The sequence below is a fragment of the Abramis brama genome (assembly GCF_963993115.1).
Source record: "Abramis brama genome assembly, chromosome: 9".
Lineage (NCBI taxonomy): Eukaryota > Metazoa > Chordata > Actinopteri > Cypriniformes > Leuciscidae > Abramis > Abramis brama.
The window spans coordinates 32,121,584-32,139,916 of record NC_139971.1 but is presented as its reverse complement, the minus strand read 5'-3'; the positions used below and the strand labels follow the sequence as shown (position 1 = coordinate 32,139,916).

The window sequence follows — 18,333 nt, the reverse complement described above, 5'->3', positions numbered from 1 at the left end:
TAATATTGCCCTTGAATATAAAAATCCAAAGAAATGGCTATGTCAATGAAAACACTAAACCTCGCTCTAATGCAAGATTATATCACAAAGTTTATTAAACTACACTATCAAGTGGTTGCTTAAGGATATTGAATATGACTGTTGCTTCACCAAGTAAAATCCTTAGTATCCAAATTCCAGTGTTGGATTTCTTTATATTATACTCAGATCTGTGGTAAATTTAATATTCCTTAGTTGATCAGATGCAATGTACAAAAAGATCAGAAGGTGAAGAGACAAATATGAATGTTTATTAAATACTATAAGATGCAATGTTTATTAACAGGGTAATAAAAAGAACAGATAACAAGCGTTTTAATATTCAAAGCACAAATGACAAATGTCAAGTTAACAAATGCAAGCTCAAACTATTGACAATCATATATTCAACTGGAGAGGCACATGGTTCCATTTTTGTTTTAAATGCAGCCGTTGCATGAATCAGACATGACAGACTGCACATGAATAATAAAATGAAAAAAATCTGATGGATTGAAACATTTAAAATGGGCATTCAGGCTTTTTGTCCACATTTCCCAAAACATGCCAAACTCCTATCAAAATCCTTGAGGGACATGATGAACAGATATGATCAATGCAATTACCAGAGACTTCACTGATCCTGTGCAAAATGGAATTGCGCTTATACGCAGAACCTCTCTCTCTCTCACACACAATCACACACACACACAGCAGCAGGATATTGGGGTTCTTTGTGGCTGACCAAAGACATTTATTAGAGTTGTGGGGGGGTTGGAGCTCCCGCTTGGAGGCTGCAGTGCCTGTGAAAACACACAGTGGGGGCACTGCACACTTGGGAGGTCACGCCTCCCATGCTAATTTAGCACAGTTCGCTCACTGGGGCCAAACTAGGACTCATGGACTATGAAATAACATACAACTAGCAAACATGAATATATAGACATAGACGCATATATATAGACGCATTATTCCCAATCCTTTACACAAAAACTCCTTTCTGCACCAAAATATCCCACCAACTTCTCCAAACAGATTAAAATGTCAAATACAGTTTGTAGAAAGCTAAAGGAACCTTGACATAATACATTCTTGGCTTGCCCAGAGATAATTAGCCATACTAAAATTATTAGAACAACCAAAAGTAAGTGCCATGTTTGTAGTTTTTCCCCCCTGCTGTAAGAGGGCCTCCTGATAAAAATGTACAATTACCGGTATAGCCATTTAAGTAGAGCTAAATCTTCTAGAGTTCTCTGCGTATACATTACAAACTTTAAAAGAGCCAAATTTTCCAAGATATTCTGATATGGGTTTTCAGTCAAAATAAGCAGCAGACACTGATTTCTGCTGGGTTTAAAATAATGAGTCTAAACATGGCCAAGTTTCACTGCCTGAACAAATATGGCTGGAGTTCATCTGGTCAGAAAAAGACACCGCTACAAAATACAGTAAAACTGGCTGTTAAATACTGGTAAGAACACTGACACAAAACATACAGATGTGTTGAATTAGATAAATATCAATGCAGGTCTTGAACCCCTACCAGGTCTCCATTCCATAGCCAAGGTTATTTTAAACATACAGAGCATCTCTGTGGATGATATTAATGCATGCTATCAGTCTCAGAGGTGTCACTGTTCTCACCGCTGCTACTGCTGGGGTCAGTATAGGAACAAACACCATTTTCAAGGCTGTTCATCAGGTCTTGGATCTCAGTATGCCACCCCAGGATCTCTGCAAGTTTTCGGACCGAATCGGAGAGATCCCCCAGCTCCATGTAGTCGCCCCTCCTCAGGGGCCTCCGTTCAAAGGGCCCGACCGCATCGCGGTTCAGCAGCAGACGAGGCACTGTGGACTTTACGGTGTTAATCAGGCTGGCGAAGGGCTCAATCTGTCACAAAGCAGATTAAAATGTCATAATTTTAGATTTTATATTAAGAACACATATAAAGAAATTACTCAAGAACGCATTAAATTTATAAAGCAAAAGTAAAGACTTTTACAATGTTACAAAAGACGTTTGAACTTTCTATTCAAAGAATCCAGAAAAACAAAAACGCTTCAGTTTCCATAAAAAACAAGTTTTCAACATGGATATATAAAAAAAAAAAAAAATTGAGCACCAAATCAGCTTATTAGAATGATTTCTGAGGAATCATGTGAAAGATGGGAGTAATGATGCTGAAAATTCAGCTTTGCCATCACAGAAATAAAAATCACATTTTTAAAAATATAGTAAATCAGAAAAGTTATCTTCATTTGTTAGAAATTTCAATAATTCAAATACTACTGTTTTGTTATTTTATATCTACATTTATTTATTCTTGTATTTATTTATTCTTAATTTTGGCATGTGGTGTAATGTATTTTTTAAAAAGTACAAACATTCCATTAATGCCATGTAAAAAAAAAATTTATTAAAAAAATAAAATAAAGAACTCATAAAAGCTGTATGTAGAAGTTAATAAATGAATTAAAATCACCAAAACACTGTTTAAAATAAGTGTAATAATCTCTCACTGCAAAAGAACTGCAGTCAACTATACTTGCATACAAAATAGATTTATATCCGTTTTATTATAGTTAATAATAATAAAGATTTTAAACCCACCTTTAGAGAAGTGCCCATGATCATGAGAAGGTCAGCTTTTAGGAAATCTTCCGCATGTTGAAAGTACTTTTCAGGCAGATCCTCTCCAAAGAAAACAACATTAGGTTTGACTGCCCCGGCACAAAAAGTACAGATGGGTACGTTGCCGTTCATTATAGCTTGCTAATAAAAAAAGAATGGAAGATTACGTAGTGTGCTAAAACGGTGTGCAGTCTATGAGTGATCTAAATGACAAAATTGATTACCTTGGCTTCCTCTGCAGGATATGGCGTATAGCAGAGGTGACAGGCAGCAGTAGCGAAACTCCCATGAGCCTCCACGAGTTTGTCATCTGGGATACCGCACACTACAGACAGGGTTGAGAATATAACACACAACATGTTTAAATGGAGTTCCCAATTCTGTCATTTATTCACCCTCAAGTTGTTCCAAACCTGTAAGAATTTTTTTCTTCTGCTGAACAGAATAGATAATATTTTAAAGATTTTCAGTAACCAAACAGTTGATGGGGCCCATTCACTCCCATAGCATTTTTCCATGCTATGGAAGTCAAAGGGGGCCCTCAACTGTTTGGTAACCCATATTTCATATACATATTTTCTGTTCAGCAGAAAAAAAGAAATTCATACAGGTTTGGAACAACAATTTTTTTTTTTTTTTTTTTTTTTACCTTTATTTTTACAGGCAAGTCATTAAGAACAAGTTCTTATTTACAATGGCGGCCTGCAATATCCCTGGTTATCCTGCATCCTCAATAAACAAGCTACAATTAGTCCAAAACACAGCTGCTAGAGTTCTTACTAGGAAAATATGATTATATAACACCAATTTTATTATCTCTACACTGGTTACCCATTTAGTTCCGTATCAATTACAAAGTATTGCTACAGACCTATAAGGCCCTAAATGGTTTATTTAACTAATCTTCAATCGCCTTACAATCCATCACGCTCTTTAAGGTCAGAAAACTCTGGGCTTTTGATAATACCTAGAATAACTAACTAAGTCCACTAAAGGAGGGAGAACGTTTTCACATTTAGCTCCTAAACTCTGGAATAGCCTTCCTGATAATGTTCGGGGCTCAGACTTTAAAATCAAGATTAAAGACACATCTCTTTAGCCTAGCATTCATATAATGCATCTCCTAACAGTTATATCAGATCAAATGCACATGATTATCCTTGAATAATGTTATGAATAGCACCTACGCTAATTATTTTCTAATTGCTTGTTTTATATTGGGATGCCCATCCTGAGGTAACTAGAGAGTGTCAACCCCAGTTTGGATCCAGCCTATTATGAAGACTTCAAATGCCCAACACACATGAAGAGACGGTGCCAACCACCGCAAAGACTTCAGATGACGCAAACTGTGAATCAGCATGCACCAACGCTAGATTTTCTAAATGTCATAATCATGTGTTAAGAAACAAGTATTCATTGCTTCAATGAGCTCATTGTATCTGCATTAAATTATTACATTGTTTAAATTAATACATTTTTAGCTTTAGATTTTGTATATGTACTTTTCTGAAATACATGGCTTAGACAGTTACCTCTGATAACAGAACACTCTAAATTATAAATGGACTCATGCACTTTCTGTAAAGCTGCTTTGAAATGATGTGTATTGTGAAAAGCGCTATACAAATAAACGTGAATTGAATTTTTAACTTTAATCTCACGCTTTTCAAGTCCATCGATGTTCTGAGTGTAAATGCGGAGCAACAGGCCCTTCTGATGCAGCATACGGATGAAATAGTGAACGTAGTTTGGACGGTGGTGTCCAGGGTACAGCTCTTTAGCCAATGAGAAGAAAGGATGAGGATTGTCAGAGAAGTAGTCAATGTTAAAGATGGCCTCTGGATAAGGGATGTCATACTTCGCAAGGTTTGCATAAAGACCCGTCCCTGGTGTCCTGATATAGAGACAGTTGTTAACTGAGTGACATGATGATTTAGAAGTAGTTTAAAGGTTTTCAGTAAGTATCCACCTGAAGTCTGGTATACCGCTGGCTGTGCTGATACCTGCTCCAGCAACCACCACAATGTTTCGCACCCGTCCGAGCTTCATCAGCCTGCCGATAGTTCCCAAAGCCTCGCGGGGCACAGAGCTGCCAGAGGCTGAGGAGAGAACAGATTTGGTGCTGGGACTCTGGTAGGACTTCCCTTCCCTAAAAAGAAGGAAAAATTTATAGAAAAATAAAACACAAACATAAAAATAAAAAAAATGTTAAAAAAAACCACTGTAATTTTAAAAGATTCTCTATTTAGTAGGGGTGTAATGATACTTTGTTATATTGAGATATCACGATATAAAAAAATGTGAAGACCTGTATTGATGTAATGATATGATTCACGATACAGAGTTTATCCAAAGCTCAGCTTACTGTATTTCTAAGGTATAATCCACACAAAAATGAAAATCATGTACTTTCAAACCTATGATTTATTCAACTTTCAAACACAAATGAAGATATTTTTGATGAAACCTGAGAGATTTCTGTCCTTCCATTTAAAGTCCATTCCTTCAAAACCTAAAGATCCAAAAATGTCATAGGCATCATAAAAATGATAAATCGAGTGGTCTAATCCAAATCCAAGTCTTCTGAAGAGACACAATGGCTTTATATGATGAACAGATTTACCACAATGCGCATACTGTAACAAACACAGACGTTCAAATAATTGTGTGACGCACGAAAACACAAGAGTGAGTAAATGCAGAATTAAATTTTTTGGATGAATTAACATTTACAGTTTGAGTTTGAGAATTGTCAGCGGGACATAGTGAGCACTGGGAGAGTGTGTGCGCGGTTTAAGATCCATCGAATGCCTGCATTGAAAGCGCGAGTACTGCATGAGAAGAAAATTAAAGTTTACAGAGTTTCAATGACATTACTACATTAAACTACTATACATATTGTTGAATATAATGTATAATAATGCACTGGGAGAATATTTGTGAGTCCTGATAATAATATAACAATATTATTTCAATAATTAAAAAAAAAGAAAGTTTTGGCTTAAAATATCACAATAAGTATCATATCGTGATTTGTATGAATCATGACATGAGTGTTTTGTTACACCCCTACTATTAAGCTTTCATTTATTTTGTTATTTATTTCTTTTGTGTCATTTCAGCACTTATTTTTTCTTCTGTTGCAAAGGCAACGGTTCTAATTGTTTTCTACTTTTTTTTTAAGTCAGCATGAAACAGTTGTGATGGTCATTTTTTCCCTTTTCCGAGTGAAAATGCTTCTCAAACAAGAAAAAGAGGGTTTGTCCATCATTTAATGAACATGCTAAAACAAGAGAGAACCAACAAATAATTTTGTCAGATGAACCTTAACCAAGTTTAGGGTTTTATTTTTCCTTAATATTTAAAAAAATATTCTCTCGTATTTATAATCAATCAATTTTAGGGTCATAAAAATAAATCTCATTTGGACATTTATTTCTTTGCCACTAATGCATGTTTTACAAATGCTTAAATCTTGAGCTTTTGTAATTGCTGATTGTTTGCTGGAAAGCACAACATAAGGATGTGGCATCTCACCGTGCTAACAAGGCCTGCTGTTCACTCACGCTCATTAGGCTGAGATCATCAACAAGGCCTGAATCTGTAGGTTTAGTGCGCTGAGGGTCCTGAGTGGTGATGATAGAACTGCGGGTCACCCTGGAGACGCCAGGCGGATTGATCCTTCTGTCCCTACTCGACTTCGCCTTGCTCATGGTGACACCTAGAAAGACACACTTAAGTTTATTGGTGTAAGTTTTCATTTCTAAAAGTAAACAGCTAGATTTAGAAGGAAATATCAGTCCTTGCAAGGCTGCAATAAATGTTAAAGATTTAAGCAAGCTTAGATTTTATGCAATGCTGTACTTGCTGATGTGCAAATGTAGCTATAGACCAGGGCTCAAGAAAACTGCATATATTTTCATATACATTAAGTACTGAGTTGACCCAATATAAGAACGATTTCTGAAGGACCAAGTAACAGTAACACTGAAGACTGGAGTAATTGCTGCTGAAAATTCAACATTGCCATTACTTTTTTTAATCAAATAAATGCAGCTTTTGTGAGCATAAGAGACTTTCATAAACAAAATCTTACCGACCCTGTTATGCATGTGTGAGTATATTTTTACAGTACCTTGTAAAAGCTGTATATATGTATGTATATATAGGAAAAGCTACACTTTTTTAAAACAAAAAGACATGTTAATAGAAGACACTTTTTTTTTAAAGAGATGACATGAATTGCTAGTTGCTTTTTCTTTTTACATTTCTTAATCCACCCATCACAATATTTAAAGTGTAATTAAAATCATAGCAGAGCTCTGCTGTGTCCTGCCTTTGGCTGGCGTAAAGCTTCAACGTATTAAAACTGTCAAGCCCCAACAAAGCTAATGGTTGTAATATATTTAATGTCCCCCTCCACTTTCGTTCAACAGCCCACAGCTGTGGCAGCTTTACAGCTCGGGGAAGGGGAACGGGTACAAGAGGTGTGTGTGTGGGGGGTGAAAGTGTCCAGGATTGACTGTGTGTCAACAAACCCAGCTGGAGGTGAAAGGAGGAGGCCATTTAGACCAAAAAAAAAAGGAGAGTGAATGGAGACCGATGATGCAGAGGTAGAATCCAATAAAGAGAGTTTGTGGGAAGCGAGAGGTGAGGAAGATGCCTGGAGCCTTGAGAGGACATTTCTCAAGCCTTTGACATCTTCTAAGGATGAATGACGGACAGTGACTGGGACAGACAGAGAAGGAGGGAGAGAGAATAAAAGGTAAGAGGGGATACAAAGACATACATGCAATAAAACAAGGCCTGCGTCACAGAATACAAATGTGATAAGACGGGCCTTTCAACGACGCACCTTATCACAGCCGAAAGGGGCACCGTTATCACATTCACAATGACAATGGGTCAGTGTTCGGCGTGATAAACAACTACCAGGGGCCGCAGGATGCAGACAAGTGTGAACAAAATCTGGCAACCTGCAAAACAAGAAAGACCCACTATAACCGGCCATGACTCAATTCAACTCACTGGTTTCTTAAATGACAAAGCTAGCTGCAGATGAAGTTGAATTAGTCAATTGTTGGCTATTTAATCTTTTTAAGCCCATCAAGGCAAGTCCTCATGAGATTCCCCTCTCCCACTTCCAATGGTGTAATGGCTACTCCTGCGGAACTATTAAAAACTACAGGGAATGGGAGGTCACTGCCTTTGACTCCGCGCTAACCACAGAGACACTGCTGTGCACATCCAATATTTCACAGCTGAGGTTATTAAGACTCGCACAGACGGCGTGGAGAAATCTACAGTACAATGCGTTGCTCTGTTCTATCAAAGTCAAAGACTCAGAATGCATTAAAAAAAAAAACTTGTCCTGAAGTGGGAAGCCTTAGGGGAAAAAAGTCTTAATATTCATGACTTTAAGACATTATTTACACTAATTCATAGCTATATTTTAATAACAGCAATAATGAAATCCAAAAATACCAAACTATCAGCTAATAATAAAAACCACAACTATTATTATTATTATTATTAGCCACTAGTTTGATTAAAAACATTATTTTTGGATAAATTGTTAACAATAACAAATTATTATTATTGCTATTATTACTATTAATAGCCATTAGTCTGATAAATTATTAAATCTCCAAATTAATACAATTATAAAAAATAAAATATGAATCATTTGTTTAAAAATATTAATAATATAAAAAAAATATATGATTGCCATTAGTTTGATGAATGATTCACTATATTTTGATAAATCATAACTATATAATAACATCAATAATAATAATAATAATGATTATTATTATTATTATTTTGTTTTGTGTAGAAAAAAATAGTTTCTTTTAAATACTTTTAATAAAATGGATAATTCTGGTCCTTGATTATGATTGGCTGGGACATGTTCAAAGCCGTAAAAATACTCCATAAACACAACAGTGTAAAAGTAGCCCAATTTCACAGGAAAACCGCAGACTCCGCAACAGTGTTGCCGAGTCGCTGTTCTGCGTTGTGCCTAACAACTCCCAAAAATCACTGAACTACTGAATGAGGGTGAATCAGGGTGCCCCCGACGAACATGAAAACTTAAAAAATACATTTTGGTTAGTGCACTATGCCCATGGATATATTCCTGTTACCTAACGCTCACTATGGAGAGGCTCACTTTTTTTTTTTTGCCTAATTTGAAAGAATAAAGAAACATCCAGTCAAACCACATGCAAAACTATATCTTAACAGAGACTTCACCAATCATAGGCGCAGGGGCTTCTCTCCAAAGAAGAGGGAAAAACCAACATGACTAGTGGTGTGACTGAAACCATGGAGAAGAGGTTAGCAACGGGCAGTCAGGGCAGGAATGAGCTGGCTGTCAGACTCAGAGTTAGTAAGACAGCACAGAGTCATTGTGCTGATATTAGCACACATCTCTGGCCTCTCGCTGCAGACAAATTGAGCTTAATTAGTTGAGCTGTTTGTCCATAAGCAGCTAAAAAAAAAGACTATAGAAAATTAGTTTAGTATGGAATGTTATGCTCATAAACAGAGGGGGGCGAGGGGTGTTTCTAGGTCTGTCTTAGTACTGTCAGATATTTAAAAATATTTTTTAAATCGGTTTAATGTCTGTATTCTTGCACACAGCTAGTTTTTTTTTTTTTTAATCTCTGCTGCCCCCTATTGTGGAGACACTGTTACAGTCTTCATGAGGGCCAGCAGGTCAGTAAGGGGGTTAGTAATTTTTTAAAAACATTTTATTAAGCAAGGGTACACTAAATTAATTAAAAGTGACCGTAGAATCTTTTACATTGTTACAAAAATAATCTATTTCATATAAAGCTTTTCTTTTGAACCTTCTATGAATCCAAAACCCACAAAAATATTAGTAATGCCTGCTGAAAAGTCATTTAGCCTAATCAAATACAGCCATGATGGACAGCAAAAGAGACTTTGTAAAACACTTTCAAAACTTTTGTACGGTACTCTACACACAGTACATTAATTTTTTTATTAAAATATCAATAAAAATATTCATAATTGCAAACGCATTTAAGTATTTCAGTAATAGAGAGCCAGTCAGTAATAAAACTAGTTTAAACTTCACCCAAATTACATGTCCTTCATTTTGAGATCACTGAAAGTCATTTGTTAACTGTAGTCAAGTGTTGATCCAGTAACGACTATTATTCAATGAACTCCTTTGATAAAACATTTGTCAGACTGATTGATACAACCCCATAACTTGAGCAGGTTCTTTTAATGAGACAAAAGACCCTCATGAGACGAGTTATTTACGAGTGCATGTTTAAACCTGCAGTCCTCAAGGAGAGATTTTATTGCAATTTTTTTTTTTGTATGTCATCACATTCAATCAAAATCAGAGTGCAGTGCAGAAACAATATTACAAACAACCAATGACAATCAGCACACTGTTCAGAAGGCCTAATGTTATTAAATGCTGCCACTCAGTGGCCAAAGTACAGTGAAATGAAGGAGCAGGGTGTATAATATTAGAACTTTTTAAAGCATCTCAAGTAAATGGGTATTTGTGAATTCAAACATTTAAAACCAGTTAGGGCAGAGGTGCTCAATCCTGCTCCTGGACATCTACTTCCCTTCAGAGTTCAGATCAAACCCTGAACCAACACACCTGTCTGTAATTAAACAAGTTTCTCCCGAAGAACTTATTTAGCTGGTTCAGTTGTGTTTGATCAGGGTTGGAGCTGAAGTATGCAGGAAGGCAGATCTCCAAGAACAGGATTGGGCACCCCTGAGTTAGGGGATAGAAATTAATGCAAAGCTATCAGTATCTACATAAATCACTAAAATAATTGCTTATTGGTCATTTCTTCCATAGAAACACAACTGAAGCCACATTTCATACAACACACATTTTGTTTTCCCATTTAAACTACAGTAGATAAAGTAAACTTATTTTATTATGAATATATTTTAAGATAAAGTAAGGTCTAGAATCAGGGATAAGGGCAAACAAAATCTGTATATAAAATGGATTTAAAAAGTAGCAAAGAAAGTAAATGAAGGATTGGTCATAAGCTTTCTAGAACATTTAATATGCATGTAACTGAAGCAAAAGCCTCAGTCTGGGTTTTAAATAGAAATATCAAACAATACTCTGCATTAATAATAGGCTACACATGAGCAGAACATCCCGCACAATCCCGTTCTTTATGTGTCGCTTGGTTGATCAATAATCTGCACATTCATTCATTCATTCATTACATTGTGTGATGAGCTGCAAGTGAACATTGTTACAGTGTAGCCAATAACGAAACGCTGCATTAAATATATGACCATATCAAAACTGCCTATTGCTCATGATTAAAACATAACATTTGGCGGCCACAGAAAGCTAGAATATCAGATTTTTTGCTAAAAACTTGGAATATGCTTTTTAAAGGTTAAATATTTAGTATATGAAACATAAAACTAAATAATTAGTTACTTGCCTTATCTGTTTACCCGACTGAGGAAGAAGGGAATACAGTCAACAAGAGCTGCAGCGAATCGATAATGATAAACCTGGCGACAAAATAACAGATTGGGAATTAATTACATATATATCCACGTGATGTCTACTGCGAACTAGATGTCATATTTGACTCTAAATATAAACAAGTCCGTTCCCGCAAAACATTACAAGCTGCATGACAATACAGGAAATACGTCATTTTATGAATAAGGGCGGGAAACCACCCCTGTGACAGCTGCTGCAGATCAACAGCCAATAAGAGCTGCTGGTTTAATTTGTTAAAACACCTGTTTACATGCAATCCGCAGGTTATTTGCCAACCGCCATAAAACACCTAAAGAAGAAGTAGAATCCGCAGTTTAGTCTTTTAGTAACAGTTTATGTCTCTGTTAAAGGGTAAAGAGCAGGATCTCTATGACATATAATACAATAGTAGCCTACTTCCTCTAGAGTTGGGCAAAATTTTGATTTAAGAACCGACTCCCTTAAGGGATTAAGTCCCTTAATGATAAAAAAATCATTAAATGCTAATTAATTATCATAATAATACGTTAAAAGGCAGATATTTCTGTTGTATTTTGTCGAAAACATTACGTTGTTTCAACGTACAGATCTTGTTGATTTATAAGTGTTTTTGTTAACCTTTTTCAACCATTTAGCATTAAACGTTATTTCAACGTTGTTTCAACGTTGAAACAACAACTGACATTATTTCAACGTTGAAGGTCGGTCATGTGCCGGCTGGTTTTAGTTTGTGAGAAAATTAGCCTCCGGTGCCCATTGTAGGTTGAATTGGAATGACATGAAGTGGAATTTACAAATCAAGAAATGTAACAATGACCCGTTAGGTGTTCTTTTCAGTTTCCATCTTGTCAACACGCTTGTGGTTTGGTTTTATATTGACTGGAGTAAATTAGTGCATGGTTGTTGTTGGTTTTGCATGTGCATGGTTCAAATTAATGTATGAGCTATATAAAATATACCAGTGAAATTTCAAACATTGATTATTTTATCAGTAAGATATTGATGATTGATTTTTTAATTATTGAAAATTAATGCAGGTGGTAATGTGGCTATAAGTCAAGTCACAAAGCGGTATCATTCTGAAGGGGTTTATTTTGAGATAATGAGCAGGTATGTACATTAATGTGACCAGAAATAATGGTTGGAATTTATAGGCCTATTAGCATATTAGAAGAGAATGGTGAGAGCACCATGTTGGAAGGATGAGCGGTCAGTTATGCAGTGTTGCCCTGGACAAGAGTCATTATTCAGGGATGTTTCATTGAATGTTGTGATTATATTGCAATTTTCCATAAAATGTTTTCAGAAATACCACATATGTTGTGTGAATGATAAACGTAAACCTGTTTGTAATAGGTAATTGAAAATGAATGTATTTTTAAAACCACTTAAAGCAGTGACATTAATTTGAATTTCATTCCATTTTAACTCATTTAAAGCTGGTCATTTTTTGACAGGACGTTATTCACCTACATTTTAACCCTAAAACAATACAATGCGCTATTCAAAGTACAGGTAAAGCACCTTTAAGAAAAATCAATAATGGAGGTTTCTTAACAGCACATTGAACCCTATTTTTACAGACTTTTACTAGAGTTAATTATAAAGTGAGTATGCTTTTAGTTCTCACTTTGCAGTCCATTCTCACAAGTTGTTTCAGAGAGACAAGTTAGTTGATTCATATGTCCATTATCTGGTCAAGTGAACAGAGCAAAGATAAACCCTTCATTTTCATCATACTTTACATGTAGGCAAAGCATGGAGTCATCTCACACACACACCAGAGGGGTATGAACAAGAAAGAAACGTCACTTCCTCTTCTATGTGTCCACATTGGTACGTGGTTAAAAACAGCTAGGACGCCACGTACACATTATTCAAAGATAGGTCTTTATAAGAAAAGTCTTGTCAGGTCCCAGATCTATCGTAATTTTAGCGTGTGTCTTTTTGAATCGCTGAAGGGAGCACCACATTTTTCCTTTGGAACAAACAAGGGGTGGAGACAGAAGTTTCCAAATTGATCTGCAGAAGTTTACAGCAGCAAACTTCTAACACAGTAAGTATACACTACAGCTGGCAAAGTTTTCTTCTTGCATGTTATGATATGGGTTGTTGATATTTTCTTCTAGTTATATGATGTGATTCACTAGAGGTTTATCGACATGGTAGACAATGGCTGGATGGATTGTCTAGTAGTGTATCTCTCTTACCTAACGTCATGTAACTGTCGTTTAATGAGCTGCCGCCCTGTTTTCATGTCATTTTCTTCAAAGCTATCATTTTCTCCTCCTGGTTAACATGTTTTCTTCGAAAAGGGTTTATAAATGTTTATAAAGCCCAATTTCCTAAAAGTCTATATTTTGTTGTTTCCTACGTAACGCTTAATATTAGTGTGAAATAAAACAACGAGTTAATTTATGTGCAGGTTATTATTATTCATTCCCGGGGAAAGAAAATACTTCTCTCAAAAGCGCCACGTCAGATTCAGTTCAGAAACAGAAAAGGTTTATAGCGACGTTCGATTCACTAATGAATCATTCTTTTGAATCGTTTTCAATGAATCGTTTGAGACTGAAAGAATCCCTCCGAGCGGTTCTAGAGTTACCTATTAAATATTTCAAATAAAACGGACTGGATATATTTTTATGACTTGATATTACAGTTTTACACTGGATACTTTAATTTAATATATATAAAAAAATATATATAAAAAAAATAAAACGCATGAATAATTTATATCAGGCCTAGTTAACGTAACTTAAATGTAAGTCTAAATTATTTTGTTTTATGAGTTGAGTCATGGCTGCAACAGACTGAACCTCAGAGCATAATGAATCATGTCAGTGACCACGTAATGATGTAACGTTAATTGGACCACCGCATAAAATTATTGATATTATTTTAACCAGTTTTTTTTTTAATTCGAAAGAACCGATTCAATGACACGAGTTTGACTATCTTTACTAAAGTTCGTTTTAGGATAGACATGATATTTGTTACGTCATAATGTTGCTTAAAGACCCTGATGTTCTTACACTCATTTCCACTCAATCTATGATTGCTTACGTGTAACTGTACACGTATTATTATACTTCTAAATGAGCTGTATTTTATCTTTATTGAATCTTTATTATCTTTATTTATCATAAATGTCCCAATATATGATTTCAAAATAATAAATGATTAAACTGGAGATCTGCATCACAGCTGCTATGTTAATATTTAATTATGATTTCTTAATTTCACTCATGTTCATATGGTTTACTAATGAAAATAAACATTTCTAATTTCAATTTAATATTCATTTATTTCTTATTATTGCTTCAAGCCATTTATTATGAGCCTTGGTATGGTAAATCCCATATGCAGTCATTTTATTTGTCTTAAAATAATCCTGTGTACCTGTTCTCAATGTTTGCTGCAATGTTAACAGGGTGTTGCAGGTTACATTTTGTTGACAGAGTAAACTGGTCCTCCTGGTCCTATATTGATGTTTGTTGGGTTGAAGCTAACATTTAGTCCCAACCTTTCACCTGGTTTTCTGTGTCTGTCCCGCCCAGATTCTTGGAAGACAATATTAGAATATGTTCTGTGGAAAATGAATGAGTGACATATTCCACATATTCTAACTGCCACATCTTGTTTGTAATTTTTTATTTTTTATTTATTTGCAGAGTAAAAATGAGTGAAACAAACCAGCAACAGGATGAGTTACCTGCATACATGAAAGATGAGCCTCCAACAGGTACTGGAAGTTATGCTGACATTTTAATATCAGAGTGACTTGCCACAGTTATACCTTCTTGCAACAACCAAGCTTTTATCTTAGCATAGACATGCTAAATAAATCATTTTACAGCTGTCCTTTGCACATCTTCATGCTAGAGAATGATAACCCTCTTTGCCACATAGTGGTGCTCTTGCACAATCCAAGACTGACACTTCCCTGTATTTTCCAGTCTTAATTTTCATATGTAGTAGATCTGTAGTAGAAGATTATTGAAGTAAATTTTTCAACAAAATACAAATCAGTTTTTCTTCTTAAAAATTTCACATTTAATTCATTGTTACTTTGTTTCTTTGTATTTTTTTGTGAAATTTACTAGCAATTTCTGAGTGAAAATTGTTTCTACACCCTTATTTTGTTTAGTGTATAGTATTAGATCGGGTTATAAAATGTTGCTCCAAAAAACTGTTTAGAAACTAATATATGATCGGCATTGCTTTAGATGACAAATTTTCAAATCAACTGGCATTTATTTTAAAGCAAGATGCCACAAGCACACTCTTCAAGCAAAATATTTCACAAAATAAGTTTGCGTTTTAAATGATAAACTGTTTATATGCATGAATAAATAAGTAAAATCATGCATATTGTTCATCAGAAATATATTGCCAGCTACTCTTTTTGTTCTATTTATTGAAAGTGAAAGCTATAACTGAAGTAAATTAAGTAATAATTACTTAATTGAAATGTGGATAGTATTTTTAATTGTATGTAGGGATTCACATCATCATTTTATTTTGGTTACACTTTATTTTACAGTGTCTTTGTATACGGTGTAATTATACCGCTTAAGGACTGACTGATATTCATTAAGAACATGCATTTACTATAGGGTTATGATTATGGTTTGGTTTAGCCGCATGCAAGTATGCATTATTTACTGTTATTATGACAGTTAATACTGTACATGTAACAAGGACACTGTAAAATAAAGTGTTTTATTATTACATTATTTAGACTAGAGAGCTGCTCCATTATCTTATCTGATGATATTTTTTGTATTAACATTTCCTTTTATTTCCTGTAGATACCAACAAAGACCATCCCCAACCCCAGCCTGGCATGTTCTCCAGGGTGGCCGGTGGTCTGTTCAGTGTCACGAAGGGGGCCGTTGGGGCCACAGTGGGCGGAGTCGTCTGGGTTGGAGGGAAAGGCTTTGATATCACGAAAACTGCTGTTACCTCAGTTGCGTCTGTGCCAGCGATGGGGGTGGGGCTTGTGAAGGGCAGCGTGTCTGCCGTGGCCGGCGGCGTGAGCGCCGTCGGCTCTGCCGTTGCCAGCAAAGTTCCCATTGGCGGAGGCAAGAAGAAGGACAAGTCTGATTGAATCACATGGCTCTGAGGTACATTTGTCAGAAGCATCTGCATCATGTCTTTTTTGACTTCTGAGCGAGATGATTGTGGAGTTCATGCTTACGAGCATATTTGGACCATATCCGTCTGCCTGACCGGACCAACAAAACGTCATTCGCAAGCTGGGTGGCCTTCATCTGCTCAATGCAAGAACTTTTGTTTTTGTGTTCTATTGGAATATGACATTAAGTGTGTGTTGTATTCAGAGTCAAACTGTTTATCTCTGAACTATGAAGTATTACATTTCTGACCAGAGATTGATACGTGGACCTCTAAATGTTCCGTTTGTGCTTCACTGAGCACTCAAAGGCACATGCTTTGTGTCTGTGACCATACATACAACAAATCTCATATGTTTTAAACACGTTACAGTAGAATTGCTGCAAGCAGGTAGGAATGAAGATAAAGATCAATCAAGTGTCCCTCAAGGTGCTGTTGGGGGAAAATCACAGACTGTGGGGTGCTGATGGTGGCGTCCATCCATCTGATTGAGTGTTTGTGAGATTACTTACTTTGTGCCTCTGGGGTCCACGTCGATCCATGCTGTCCTCACACAACTCCAGCGATCGCTCTCTGTGTCCCTTGAAAAACAGAAACCATTAATCTGAATGCTCATAGTACCGTTTTTTTTTGTTTTTTTTTAAGGGAAACATGCGTGACAATCCACATCGAAACATCTCTGTTTTGATGACTGTATCCCAAAACCCAGTGACATTGTCTTTTTTCTTTTCTATGTGTCATTCTATTATTCACTGTCCTTTTTCTTCTTTGTTCTATTTGCTCTTTTAGCTCTTTAATGTTTTTTTTATGGGCTAACAAAGAACCACATGAGGTGGTAAAGTATAATACAGTATTTTTTTCTAAAGTATTTGTTTTACCTTTACCAAAGATTATGAAAAGGAAAAAAAGTTCAGTGTATTTGAGGATTTCTTTTTTGTTCACGTCGATATGCAGTAAACTTTATGGTATTCAGTGTACTCTCTCTTTTTAGATAGATAGTTATCAAATATATTTAGTTTTTTGTTGTTGTTTGATTTGAGGCATTCCATATTTCAATGTAATAATGTGAATTGAAAGGACTTAAATAAAAAAGTATCACAGATGCTTGCGATTTGTTTACTCTTGTGGAAGGTGCGGGCCTGATGCCAGGACACACAACTTGATTCCGGGTCTGGGAAGGTGGCTGGATTTGACAAAAGTATCATTTCAAAGCCATAAGCATTAAGGTTTGTTCACACCAAGAACAAAAAACTATACCCATAAAGTTAAAAAAAAATTACTCGAACTCCGAATAGCGGAGTCCACTCCACATCTATGATGATGACACAGAAACAATATTGTTGAAATCAATTTCAAGCCAGTTATTTTATATTGTTTTTATTTTAAACTAAAACAATTAAAAGTTGTTTTAAATAAAATTAAGCTGAAATAAATTAAAATATGAATATTAGAGGCAAACATTAAAAAACTAGAGGTTTTAGAAGTTAAAGTACGGCTTAAGCCAAGTCCCAGACTAAAATGCATGTTTGAGCTGTATTAACTGAATCTTAAAATATGTCAGTGCCATTGTTTTGTCTCAAGATGCACACCAGTAATGTTTTTTTCTAAGGCATGTTAATAAAAGCTACTTTGAATGAATGAATGAGGCATTTATATAGCACTTTCATATGTACTTCATATGTACTACAGTACACCCAACGCGCTTTACAATCATGTTGGGGTCTTTCCTCAACCACCACCAAATGTCCAAATTGAACTAAGGCCTAATCCTGGCTTAATTTAAGCGTTGTCTGTGAAACCAGTCCAAAGTGATATAAAAGTAAATGAAACCTAAATGGAAGTATAAAAAGCAAAACGCCAAAAATGACAAAAGCATACACAATTACTAAAACAAAAATTAAAATGAAAACTCAAAATAAAATATGTGGTTTCAAAATATTAATGAATAATATTAAATAAAAATACTAAAATAACCATTCCAGCTGAAGAACAATAAAAATACAGACCACCAATCAAAATCCTT

At 35.4% G+C, this 18,333-nt stretch overlaps 2 protein-coding genes across 5 annotated transcripts; one reads left to right on the top strand and one right to left on the bottom strand.

Annotated features, from left to right (window-relative positions):
• Nucleotides 1-268: 268 nt before the first annotated feature.
• On the bottom strand, nt 269-13,750 carry LOC311089985 (NAD-dependent protein deacetylase sirtuin-3). 4 transcript variants are annotated; one of them, XM_084125055.1, is made up of 9 exons: nt 11,125-11,329; nt 7,509-7,629; nt 7,192-7,381; nt 6,191-6,374; nt 4,623-4,802; nt 4,315-4,547; nt 2,875-2,975; nt 2,630-2,791; nt 269-1,909 (listed from the first exon to the last, which is right to left on the bottom strand). In XM_084125055.1, exons 3-9 carry the CDS (start codon nt 7,217-7,219, stop codon nt 1,622-1,624), a joined length of 1,176 nt encoding a protein of 391 aa, XP_083981181.1. In that variant the 5' UTR covers nt 7,220-7,381; nt 7,509-7,629; nt 11,125-11,329; the 3' UTR covers nt 269-1,621. The 4 variants fall into 4 exon arrangements, with proteins under 4 accessions (XP_083981181.1, XP_083981183.1, XP_083981182.1 ...); XM_084125057.1 differs by lacking the exon at nt 7,192-7,381; XM_084125056.1 differs by lacking the exons at nt 7,192-7,381; nt 7,509-7,629; nt 11,125-11,329 and adding an exon at nt 13,382-13,750.
• Nucleotides 12,982-17,412, top strand: tmem263 (transmembrane protein 263). Its single transcript, XM_084125071.1, has 3 exons — nt 12,982-13,227; nt 14,846-14,916; nt 15,986-17,412. Exons 2-3 carry the CDS (start codon nt 14,853-14,855, stop codon nt 16,282-16,284), a joined length of 363 nt encoding a protein of 120 aa, XP_083981197.1. The 5' UTR covers nt 12,982-13,227; nt 14,846-14,852; the 3' UTR covers nt 16,285-17,412.
• The last annotated feature ends 921 nt before the right edge of the window (nt 17,413-18,333 follow it).